At 47.3% G+C, this 12,848-nt stretch overlaps 1 protein-coding gene across 1 annotated transcript in view; it reads left to right on the top strand.

Moving 5' to 3' along the window:
- ITGB5 (integrin subunit beta 5) overlaps nt 1-12,848 on the top strand; it is a 55,596-nt gene that overhangs the window by 26,330 nt on the left and 16,418 nt on the right. The window contains exons 8-10 of the mRNA XM_079310825.1: nt 684-773; nt 2,754-2,888; nt 6,749-7,178. Of these exons, the coding sequence (XP_079166951.1) occupies nt 684-773; nt 2,754-2,888; nt 6,749-7,178 (655 nt within the window). The remainder of the gene's footprint in view (nt 1-683; nt 774-2,753; nt 2,889-6,748; nt 7,179-12,848) is intronic.

The following is a 12,848-nucleotide window of genomic DNA, read 5'->3' as shown; positions in this document are numbered from 1 at the left end:
TAATCCCATTACCTAATCATGCACAGCCTCTCTGCCCAGCTGTGTTTTTCCATCCCACAATCCAGGGCCCTGACGTGCCACACACAATTTGAACTCTCCTGCCATTCCTGCTCTCCCCTCCAAAAGGGAAATTGCCCCAAGGCACAAAGACCAGCCTGTGCCTGGAGCTGCCCTGTGGGTTTTGCTGCCCTGAGGATGCAGGGGTGCTTTCAGGCAGGGCTGTTTTTGGAAACCTCTTCCAAGGCTCAAGCAGGAGCAACAGCAGCTGTGTTGCTATGGCCAGGATGCTGCTGTTAGCCCAAGGGGAGTGGGAGGGCCGAGCTTGTTCTCCACCCCCTCTCTTGGGGATGCTCTTGGGGTTGTGAGGGAAGTCAGGACCCAGCCCTTCCCTCCCTGCAGTGCCAGCTTTCCTGAGTGCACAGCAGCTGTGTCTTGCCCTGTCCAGCAGCAGAGCCAGGTATGTTTGTCCCTGTCCCATGGCCATGAGCTTTGTTTAATATTTGACAAGTTCCTTAGCAATGCTTTACTTTAATGCTCCACATTAATGGGAGCCTAACCATACCACTAAGTGATGGGGCAGTGTGTGTGGCCTGTGTCCCTGGCATGGGGTCAATCCTTCCTCATCCTCAGCTTTCTTCTCTGTACCTCAACATTCTAATTTTTTTTTTCTTTTTTTTTTTAAGAACTTTACCACTTTGATCCCTGGAACAACAGTGGAAATTTTGCACAAAGATTCCAAGAATATCATTGAGCTGATTGTCAAAGCCTACAACGTAAGTGCATTTTAATACCACAGCTGCTGAAGTGAGAAGTGCTGAGAGCTTGGCCAGCTCAGCTCCCCCAGTGAGCTCCACCCAGCAGGGCTGCCTCCCTCCCTGTCCTCTCCATGCTGCTGGGGCTGGGATGTCCACCCTGGAGAGGGAAACAAGGTGTGTGAGGAGGAGAAGCAGCATGGATACCCAAGAGAGCCTGTGGGACAGCAGAAATTTCACCTCATGTCTCTTGTGTGCAGAATTACCCACAAAACACAGCCCCCATCTAAAACAGATGTCTCTGAGCACCCTATCAGTAGGTAAAATAGATTATTTCTTTGTCATCTGATGTTCAGAGGCCTCTCAAGGATGTGGTCAGGTGCAGATAAGGTCCAATCCTTGAGCTGCTCTCTGTGCAGCCCACATTGGTTTTCAACAGCCTGTGGGTACCACCATGCTCCCAAAGGAGCCCTGCCTGTGAGGCATTGCCTGTGCAGCCTGCCCTGCCATAGGGACGAGAACAGCAACAGACCTGGAGTTGTTCTGCTGACCTGATGTTCTACATCTTCATGGAGATCAGGGGAGCAGATCAATTAGAAGCAGCTAAATTGCATGTTCAGAGCATAGTGTCAGCATTTGTGTTGACTTCTCCCTGAATTCTTATGGGTCATGATTCTGCAAGATATTTCTGGGTGTTGGGTATGGAGATCTGACCCCATAACAGGTCAGCTCTGGGAAAGAAACAGGGGAGTATATCAGAGTAGCAGCTAATTTCTACAGGATGATTTGGGCTGGAGCAGTGTCCATAATTTAATGGCAATTGGCACACACAGCGTTCAGCCCACAGGCAATGGATGGTCCCAGTTCCTACCCCATGAACAGCTTCTCTGTTACTGTAGAGAGTAGAGAGATGGGAAATTATTCCTTTCTTTCCTCAAGGACTGTTTAGATTCACCCAGCCAAAACTCATCTATTTCCTGTCCATTTCTAGAAGCATTGGCTCTTTGCTGGCGTGTGAACCTTGCTTTTGTCATCACATGTACTGGCAAGAGGTTTGAATTAGCACTTTTCCTTAATCTGGCCTCTTTTGTGAGGGCAGGGAGAAGAGGGATGGAGCTGGAAGCTGGCTTTGGATAATAAGTGTATTTGTACAAAAAGCTACATTTTGAAAAACTTTGTCGTTTTTGGACACCACTGGTATAAAAATCAGTTCCAGCCATTGGACGAATTAAACAAAACAATGTCATTCTGAATTAATATTTATAAACTACATTTTGTTGTGACTTAAAAAGTCTGTGTATGCAGCAGGGCAGAGAGTTGAGAAGCAGAAGAAAGGGGTAGAAGCCCACCAAAACCTCACAGATGGAAAATGCTCTTCACTTTGAAAAGCTTTTTCAAAGCAAGATATTTTTCAATATTTTTTTCCCATGGTGTTGTTTCCAGCTGACACTTATGAAAGGGTGCTTTTTGTTCAGCTTTTTCTTCTAAGAGGGAGAATACATTTTTCTGACCATTTGGGTAAATGAAGAAAGCAGGACAGAGTTAGTGCAGCTTCATGTCTTCCCTGTGCTGCACAACAGACATTGCAGGACAGCTGCCAGTGGAGACTCAGGCTGTGCACTTTACTCAGTTGGTTTATGGGGAGGAGAAGGTGCAGATGTGCACAGAAAGCTCTGAACTTGAAGTCAGAATTCTGTTAGTGGTTGAGAAAGTTTTCTTCTTTTTCTTGTGCACCCATATGTTTCCAGTATTGGCTGCAGTGTCCATTACACCTATCCTAGAGGGCATAAGCCACCTGCAGGGGTGGCAGGCAGCTCCCTGTGACATCTAGTTGTGGTCTTCAGAAGTCTTCTGTGCTGGTTGAGTGAAACTCAAATGTCAATGTGTGTGCAGGGGTGGATGTCCTACCCACCCTCTGGAAACAGCAGGAGAAGAGACTAAAGCAGGAGAAACCCTTCTGTCTTTGGGAGCTTGATGTTTGCTTTCCCGTTGTGTTTGCAGAGTATTCGGTCCAAGGTGGAGCTCACAGTCTGGGACAGCCCTGAGGACATTGGCCTGACTTTCACTGCCACGTGCCAGGATGGGCTGTCCTATCCTGGCCTCAGGAAGTGTGGGGATCTCAAAATTGGAGACACGGTGAGTCTGCCTTTCAGTCTGCTCCCTGGAGAGGCTGTTTCACCCACTTCCCTCAGCTGATGAGTGGTCCTGGGCAATAAAACACAGTTCTGCTCATTTTCCTCTGCTTTGCTCATGATGCTCTGCTAGATGTAGTTCTGGGTGGTGCAGGTCAGTCCAAGGTGAGCTGTGAGGAAAGAGGGAATACAGGCATCTTGTCTACAGTACTGAGCTAAAGGTCCTGATCAGGCAGCAGAATGCTGTAGTCAAAAATGGTTTTTTTTCCCTTAATCACAGATATTCACATCACACTCTCACCTGTGAAATTCCATAGGCAGCAAACCTCCTCTCCTGTGTTCAGTTCCTAGGTTATTGGATGGCAGCACAGACTGATATAAATGTTAACATATCATAATTTATCCTGTTCTTTTTAAAATGCAGTGAAGCTAAGCTTGGCTTGTTTGAATTGAGTATTGATGCAGATAAATAAGTTGCTAGGCTGCAGGCCTAGGGCAGGAGGGCTCAGGTTAGTGGGGAGCCTCCTCCCTTTCTTCAGACTTATGCTCTCTGAGGCCATGGGTGTGGGTTTGTTAGCAGCCTGATTGCCTTATTTGAGAAGAGTAATTCTGCAAACATACCAGAGCTCTCAGTGCTGTGGCATATAAAAATAGTTTGAAAGAGTCAACAGTAGCTGGAGTTTTACCCCTCCAAATAAGGATCATGTGAGGTGTTAAACAGGGAGGTGGCCTTGCTTTTTAAACTGAATTTACTGGGTCTTGGATAGGTGGGTAAAAGGAATCCCTGTAGCTCCTTGTTCCTACAGGAAAACTTGAACCCCCAAGGAAGCAGAGTCAATCTGGTGGTTGATCCCAGGCTCCCAGCTTTGGCAGGAGCAGGGGGATGGCTCCAGCTGCTGCAGCTTGTGCCATAAAGGGTCTGGCTGTGGGTGCAGCAGGGAGCTGGCACTGGCACTGCTCCATCTTAGGGGCATCCTGAGTGTGAAGGTGCTTGCACAGGCAGAGATGCCACAGGATTGTGGGTCATGTACCTCACCCCCTCTTTTCAGCTGCTTTCTGCCCCATTGCTTCCACGGGTCTCAAGATTTGACTCCTGCTAAGAAAGTTTCCCCAAAGAGGATAATGCTGGCAATGGACCCTGATCTGCCAGGGTTCAGTCCTGGGGCTGTGGGTGTCAGTGGGTGAAAGGGAGCAGGATTACCCTGATCCCCTTAGCTTGCTTTCTGATCTCCTCCTCTGTAATTTGAGCTTCTATCCTAATTGCTTCAGGCCTTGGGAATGGGAGGGTGTGAAGGGAGATTTCCTGGGGGTGCAGCTTTCCTGCTGTGTCTTCATCTGCACATCACCCCTTGACTTGTGGGACAGTGAAGTCAGTGAGAGCCTGAGGTGACCCCCAAATGTCCCCAGAGAGAAAGCATTCCTTCCTGAGGCCTAGGAAAGGGTCTCATTTCCTTGGAATAAGGTTAATCCTCCTTGCTAACTGGCAGCTCCAGGTAGCACTGGCCAGCCCTAACAAAGAGCAGGATTAAATCAGGGGCCAAGCAAGCAACCAAAGCATGCTCTTTGTTTTCTCAAGGAGAAAATCCCTAACACTGGATTGTAGCAATATAAAATGAGTAGGGATGTGATGTATAACATCTAATGATGTATACAACCATTCTGAAGCCAGGCTTGATAGAAGCATCCATTAAAAATGGCCTGTGAGCAGCATGCCAAAACCTTGAGAATGTGGGGCTGATACACATTTCCACATGCAAATCAGGAGTCCCATAAAACCTTCTAAATCCATGATCTTAGGCACCTTGGGTTCTTTGCTGTGTTGGTTAGATCTTTGATAGTACTTGTTTTGAGAGGATTTTCTGTTTTTAACAAAAACTGGGTTATTTGCTAGGGTTTTGCCTTGTTTCATGATTTCATGGGAATAGGCAGGTTCCTTCCCACCTCACAGAAACCAGTGGGAAAAGTTGCTATGAATGGCTGACAACAGAGTTTTAAAATGCTTTGGATGCCCATCCCCAGTGGGACTGCCAGATGTTGGTGCATTGAGCCGCAGGTGCCTTTGCTGGATGTGCAATTGTTTGGGGCTTTTTTGCACACCTGGGAACAAATCTGTGCCATGCTGAGCTGGGCCCTGTTCCGTGGAATTGCTCCATGGATTTTCCCCAGGACATTTACTCTTCCCTGAAATAAGCGGGCCAGGAGACCAGTCTCCCTTTTTAAGGCCTTTATTAAGGACAGATTTAGGTGGGGAACCTGAGGAGTCAACACACACCATTGCTTGTTCTCAGACAGTGCAGAGGAGAAGAGAAGCTTTGTCCTTCAGCAGAGCTGGGTCTTCCATCCTCATGGGAATCCTCAGTAAGACACTGTTGGCTCTTAGTCTAGGAATGTCATTTAAGCCAGGGGCTGTCCAGGTTGTGGTGACCAGGTAAGGATGGCTCTGGATGATGATTTTCTTTATTCCTCTGTTTTCCTCACCTGGAGTACCACCTTCAGTCCTTGATATTATGTTACTTCATTATTTCAAAGGATGTTTACCCTTAATGGCAGTCCCATAAATCCTGCTGCCATATGCTAATTTCAAGGGGATGATGGAAGTGAGCATAGGTGTAGGATCAGATACTGGAAAAAGGGGGAGGGACAGGAAGCCAGGAATATTGCCACTTTACAAGGACTCAAAACATGAACAACAAACTGTCAACATTACATACCAGTACAGACATCAACAATTTAAACATAACTTATAACAATTCATATTCCAGGCTTAATTTAACCAATTACTCATGTCCTGATTTTAAGGACATGTATCTGCCAATAAAAGCAGAAGCTTCTCTTTGAAATGGAGAATGTAAACTCCCTCCCTCCAAATTATTATAAACTTGAAATTAAGAGGCTCTCAGGCAAAGAAATGAGAATTGGGAATAACACTTCTTTACTGGGAAAATTAAAATCGAAATACCGTATTACAAAAAAAAACCATTCCCAACCCTGACAGAGTCAGAATATAACCTGACACCCTGTCAGTTGGGGTGTTGGTAGGAGTCCCATTAAATAGTGGCTGGAATCCCCTGGCAGTGGCAGGTGTGGTTCAGTTGAAGCAGTGCTCCTGTAGAAGGGTGCAGCCTTCCTCCAAAAGTCCAGGGATGATGTAGTAAGCTCTGGCTTCTCCTCTGGAATCCAGTGGAAAGAAGATAACTTGCTGTCCAAAAGCTCTGTTTTTATCTAGGTTGGAAAGGTTTGGCTCCTCCCCCTGGCTGGACCATCTCCCAGTGGGATGATGTAATTTTATCAGTCATACAGTGGGACTAGATCACCCAGCAGCAGATTAGATTTTCCTGGAGGGAGGATGGGTTGTGGAAAACATAAAGATGATTGCCCCATCTTAAAGATGGCCCATTAGCAGATGGTATGTGCCATGGAGATAAGGAATCACTACCCCACCCGGTTTTAACAGATGGTGATAGAAAACACATTTCTGGCCACATCAACCCAACACAGCTTCCAGCACTCCCTGCTGGGGAAGCAGAGCCGGTTACCGTGCCAGTTACCGTGCCGGTTACCGTGCCAGTTACCGTGCCAGTTACGGTGCCGGTTACCGTGCCAGTTACGGTGCCTGTTACCATGCCAGTTACCTTGCCGGTTACTGTGCTGGTTACCATGCCGGTTACCATGCCAGTTACCGTGCTGGTTACCGTACCTGTTACCGTGCCAGTTACCGTGCCGGTTACCTTGCCGGTTACCGTGCCTGTTACCATGCCTGTTACCGTGCCAGTTACCTTGCCGGTTACCGTGCCAGTTGCCATGCCTGTTACCGTGCCTGTTTCCATGCCTGTTACCATGCCTGTTACCGTGCCTCTCCCGCAGGTGTCCTTCGAGGTGGCGGTGGAGGCGCGCGGCTGCCCGGCCGAGGACAGGCCGCACACGTTCACCATCAGGCCGGCCGGCTTCCGCGACACGCTGCAGGTGGCCGTGGCCTACAGCTGCCGCTGCGGCTGCACCGCCCGCGCCGCGCCGGCCAGCGCCAAGTGCAGCGGCAACGGCACCTACAGCTGCGGGCTGTGCCAGTGCCAGCCCGGCGCCCTGGGCGCCCGCTGCGAGTGCCAGGAGGGCGCCAGCGCCGACTCGCACCACGCGCTGTGCCGCGAGGCCGAGGGCAAGCCGCTGTGCAGCGGCCGCGGCGAGTGCAGCTGCAACCAGTGCCTGTGCTACGAGAGCGAGTTCGGCAACATCTACGGGCCCTTCTGCGAGTGCGACGACTTCTCCTGCGCCAGGTACAAGGGCGTCCTCTGCTCAGGTAGGAGCCTCCCCTCCCTCCTGCCCTCCGGGTCGGGCAGAGCGAAAGCTGCCCCAGAACGGGGCCGGGAATCTGCTCCGTTTCTGCAGGAGACCCTGTGGGAAAAAGGAAATGAGAGGTTTAGGAACATCCACAGTTACTGGTTTATTTTCCTATCCAGAAGTAGCTCCAGTTTTGTCCCTAACACAAGTTTTTACAGTAGAATGGCATGGATTAGGATAGCTATTGTGCTAGGCTTGGTGACAATGGTTTATAGAAAGTTTATAAAGGTGTTGGAGTCTGTTCAAGGTTTGTATGGTTCATGATTATGGTTATGCACCCAGTTTGTTAGAGGAGGAGCAGGGGAGATGAGGCTTTTCAGCCTTTTCTTTCCTTCTTCTCCTTTGAATCTGTTACATCACTTTTGGATAATATCCAGTTTCCACTGAATGTTAAAGAGACCACCTTCCTGGTATTTAATCTGGTAAGCTTCCTCTATACAGTCTGCAGCTTCTCTAGAATGAGGGCTGAGATTTCTAGAGGGGCTGGTTTGACTCCAGCATTGGAATCAAAGGCTCTTTCCCTGCAGGCTTGTCTGCTGCCTGGGTCCCACAGAGATGAGCAGAATCTTGGCTTTGGTGTTGTTATTTTGATGTAACTATGCACATCTCCTGCATTTCACTAGGAAAGAATAAACCCTGGCTTGAATTCAGTGGCTTAAATCCTCTGAGGCATTTTTGGTGTTTTCATAGGTTGGATTTTTCCTACGTGTGCCATCCTCCCCTGCCTAGGCAGAAGCAATCTTCTTTTAAAGATGAGGTATTTGGTGTAATCCCCTGGTGCATCACAGGTGAAAGGAAAGATTGTGTTTCAGTCTGTTACTTATTAGAGAAAAGTTGTATTAGAGATTCCTAAAGCTGTTTTATGTATGGAGTTTTCTCCCACTGGGAAAACAAGTCATTCACTGGGAAAGCTGTAGCCAGTCAGCCTTGCTTAAACAAATGTAGAAGAGTTATTTAGCTGTGTTTGCTAAAATGGTTTTAAAACCTCGCCAGTCCAAGGTCAAATAATTTACCTTGAACATAATTGCTTGGATTAGCCCTCATACATAATTCCTTCAGTTGGATCAGGGCAAAGGGTTGTTCTTTAAATTTTGCCTGCTTTCAAGTAAGAAAAATATTTCTGTAGCTGAAAACCTTGGACAAAAATTTCAAACAAGTGTAAGCTTAGAAAAAATAGTTACTTTTTATGTTTTCTCCAGGGAAGTGGTAGCATTTTTTCTGCTGCTGTTTATCTTGCCCTGCATATTTCAGAGTTGGGCAGTAAGCTTAGGTTGCAAGTTTCTGGCTGTTTGATGCAATTGTGTTGTTAGGTGGATAGAAGATGTTTGTATTAATTTTCCTGTAGCCTGATTAGTGATTTTGTCACTAAAGATGAGGCAGGCAGTACTCTGGGTTTGGAATTGCCCTGGAGATCCCTGCTGCAGAGCAGTGGGAAAGGCCAGTTCCACCCTGACAGTGACTGCCCAGACTGGGGGTCTGTGGGGCTCTCCCTGCTCATGCATGAGTGGAAAGATGGGTGAGCATCAAAAAAGTGTTTGAAAGTCGATGGAGGAAAAAAATTAAACTCAACTGAGAAGTAATTAGGGGAACTACTGCCTGGGAGGTCTCCAGAAGACCACATTTCTTTGATGGCATCATCCCACCCAAAAGGAGTACATTTGAAAGCAAGCAGGGGAGCAATGCTATAAAGAGAGGTTGTAAGTTACTGGTGTAGCAATTGCTGCAAGAGAGGGACACACCTCTGCTCAAATTTCCTTTTTCAGCAGGAGGGCCAGAGCTCTGCTGCTACACAGGAAAGCAAGTTATGTATCTTCTGTGCACCTGCTTGCTTCTATCCCTGTGGGAGATGTCTGGTGCTGGGAAGCACACCATAGCTGGTTTGGCATTTACTGAAGTTTTTTGAAGTAATTTAAAAGTCTTTTTTATAGCTATGAAAGAAAACAAAGGGTAGGCTGAGGCCAAGCAAGCTCTTTGCTTGAGGGATGGGATAGAGTCTGGCATGGCTGTGTGGGGTGGTTTGTTGGCTTTTTCTTTTTTCCAGAAATTCCAGCAGTTATGATGCTAAATCTGAACTGTGGCAAGTGCTGTGCCAGTGATATAAAATTTTGAGGTGGTTTTGTCAGGCCAAGAGGCTTGGGATTGACCAGCCCACCAAGCTTGCATGGTAGGGCTATGCCCAAAGCTGCCCCTAAAAACCAGCCCTCTGCTTCACAGACATTGTTGGGGGCTTCCAGCAGACCACCCTCTCTCCCCTCTACAAATGGGGCCTTCTTGGAAAACACCAGGTTTTTAGCTCAGCACTGAATATCTGCCCACCAGCACATGTAGTAGACTTGGCAGCCAGAAGAGTGTGGGTGATGCCTTGGGAGCAGGTTGATTCCCGGGGCAGTTGCTGTGCTGGCTGGTTGCTGTTTTTGTTCCTGCTAGGGGGTGAAATGACAGCCTGCACTCACTCTGTCTTTTCCTGGGCACAGAGTCTGTCCCTGAAAGGCTCTGTCATCCCTGTGCCCATCACTCTCTGGGGAGAGTGCAGGGGGAGACCAACAGGTTTTAGCTAATGCACAAACCAAAAATGCAATGCAGGGGGGTGTCATTTTGCTGCAGATTGTTGTCTCTGTCCTTGCTTGGGAGTTTCTTGGCTTGGACCCATGAAGGAAACTCATCACTGCTGTCAAGGGGGTTATTTATTCTATTTGAGTCCTCTGGTTGCATAGGAGACAGTCACTGCCTCTCAGTGCATTTCTGATGGCTGACTATGCTTTGGACAATGAAACCCAACCTCAGGTTTAGCATACAGGCTGTGGTGTCCCCCATAAATGCATTTACACCTGCCCCAGCTGCTGAACAGGATGATACCCTGAACCTTGGAGTGCCCATCCCAGATAGAGCTGGTGAGAAAACAGCCAGTCCAACCTGAGCTGAGGTTTTGGGGAGCACCAGGAGGAGAGCACAGTTTTCTGAGCTGAGAAGTAAAAATCCACTCAGGCAAACTCCTTTTCACCTACGTGCCTCTGGTTTGTGGCATGCCTCAGCTCAGAGCTCCATGAAACCCCTGCCAACCAGTGTGGGCATTTCTTCCTTTTATGAACTGCAGTAAAGCTGTTCCCACTGAGTCACTGCAATTGCACAGGGATGGGTGGCATGTTCTGCTCAGGCATCCTGCATTCCCAGCAAAAGCCACTGTGAGGTTGAAATACTCTGAAATGAACTTGTCTCTTGGCATTTGGTCCTTTGGCTAGAAAAAACCACTTTAATTCATGGGTCCATTTATAAATATTGGAGCCTCATTTTGTCAGCATTTGAGAGGAGAGCTGCCTGCAGACAGTGCTGCCCATGGCTCCATTCCTTTTGTAGTCCATATCATGCCATGGTGAAACATATTTTGGGTGAGAGAGAATCTAAAGAAGCAGCAATAATTTAATTCCTATTAGTGGGAGGTTTAAAGTGCCTCCTGCATCTGTGAGGCAGGTGGGAAAAGGGAGTAATTTATAATGTGGAGTAAATGTTAATTCAAGTTGCATCCAACTCCTAGTCGATGTCACTTAGTCACTAATAAGTGGCATTTGTCCTGCTGCTCCCCAAATCCTGTTAACAGCTCCAGAGTAGCTGTTTCAAACCATTGATCCAGCTTTTGGAGGGGCCATAGGGGATGGGTTGCATGAGTGTTCTGTTCTTCCAGAAGAAACGCAGCTGGGTTGTTTGCAGCACTGTGCTCTGATAAAATAGGCAGAGGCTTTCCAAACCCTCAAATGCTTTACTCCCAGTTTTTCTTTGGGTGGAGAGGTTGCCTTTTTGCATCACTCTGTCCCCTCTACTCTGAAATGTGGGTGGCTGTGGGAGAGGGGCTGAAAGCCCTTCTGCCTGCAGCTGGGCTGGGGAAGGGGCAGCTGGCTGCACAACCCACAGGCTTTTGAACTCCTTGGCTGCCTGCCAGGCAGTTTGACAAAGGAGGAAACATCTCTGCCCTAATTGCATTCCTGAAGGTCCCATAAAACTAGGTGGCAGGAGGGAGGAGAGGCCCCAGTAAGGGCATCACACATTTGCCACTAATGAAGAAAGACTGGCTTGTTGGAGGCCAAGCTTCATTAGCTTCAGTTGCTCCAGACCTACTTTTTCTTGGATGGGGGGGACACAGTGTAATATGGCATCATATGGATCTCTAAAGAAATTTCCCCTTACCCACAAGCACTGTTCCCCAGCTCCCTGTGTGAGTGTCATTTGTGTGCTCTTCAGTCCAGGACTCTGGTTGTACATCACTAATTGCAGAAGAGCACTCGTAGTGCAGCTATTCCTCCCCCTAAAACACAAAAGATCTCATCCCAAAAATCCATACTGCCTGAGCAGCAGGGCAGTACTGATAGTGGTCCAGCTTTGGGAGATCAGGTCCTTTGTGGTTTTTCTTGTTCTTTTTTTTTTTTTTTTTTTTTTTTTTTTTTTTTTTTTTTTTTTTTTTTTTTTTTTTTTAGAATTGGGCAGTAAATCAGATTTATAAACAGTTTTGCATCTGCAAATGAAGCTCTTCAATGTTTCTCTAGCCTGTAAGCAGCTGTGAGGATCTGAACTGGTTAAGGTGACTGAAGGTCCTGGCTGGCTGAAACACAGCATGATGGTGATGCCATGGAGCACAGGAGCTGCTCTGGCCTGCCTGACCAACACAGGGCTTCCAGTGACATAGAAACCTCAGGTCACCAATAAAGCATCAGGTGCCAAATCTACAAGTACATGCAAGTGCCATCACTTCTGAGATGGGATCTGGGAAGAGACAACTCATTGAAAATTCGGGGTTTATTTTGCAGAGAATCGCCAAGGTGACGTGTGATGTGACTCCAGCTGCCCTGCAGAAACCACTTCAAAAACTGCTGAGTTTGTTCAAGCCCACAGTATTTACTTCTGAATGCTTCCTCTCTTGGTTTTAGTAAATGGGGAAGCTCAGGGAGGTTTTGGCCTGTACTAAGGCCCAGGGAGATAAGGCTTTTTTGCTTTGTTTTAACACAGCCTCAAATTAGCAACCTCACTCATGCTTTTGCAGTTTGTTTTTGCTGTACATTTAACATCCAGTGGGATGATGGATCAGTGCCAGTGCCCCAGTTTCTGGTCCTGCATTGCAGCTTCATGCTTTGAGAGCAGCACTTGGATTTGATTCCCCTGCTGTATCTCCACCCTGGAGATTTGGATATATCTGTTACTATAAAAATCACTGTGCCCATCATCTGCAAATAGACTTTTTACCACATGTACTTTATTAGTTACTATTCACTTACCCAGTGGTGAATAAAACTGCTGTCCTGAGTGGTAATAACAACTGCCCCTTGGATGGAGGATGCTGGTGTGCATGTGAAAGCTCAGATGTGAGAATGAAGATGATCCACATCTTTCAGAAACACAACAGCTTTTTATTTTTAGTCTTAATTCTCTTAAATCCTAATGCCTAATTTTTTACCAGAAGCTGCTGTTAAGAAAGAAATGGGTACAGGTGATGAGGTGCAGGTGATGTTTGAGTGTGGTTTGGGGAGGAAGGAGAGCTTCTTTTGTGCCTACTGTGCTTTGGCTGTATTATTAACAAATGTACCCATGCCAGAAGGAAGAGGGTGGCCTGTGGCAGAAAGAAGAGAGGGAACAGAGCCTAAAC

This window comes from Erithacus rubecula (genome assembly GCF_903797595.1).
Source record: "Erithacus rubecula genome assembly, chromosome: 8".
Taxonomy (NCBI): Eukaryota; Metazoa; Chordata; class Aves; order Passeriformes; family Muscicapidae; genus Erithacus; species Erithacus rubecula.
This window is presented reverse-complemented; position numbering and strand designations above follow the sequence as displayed.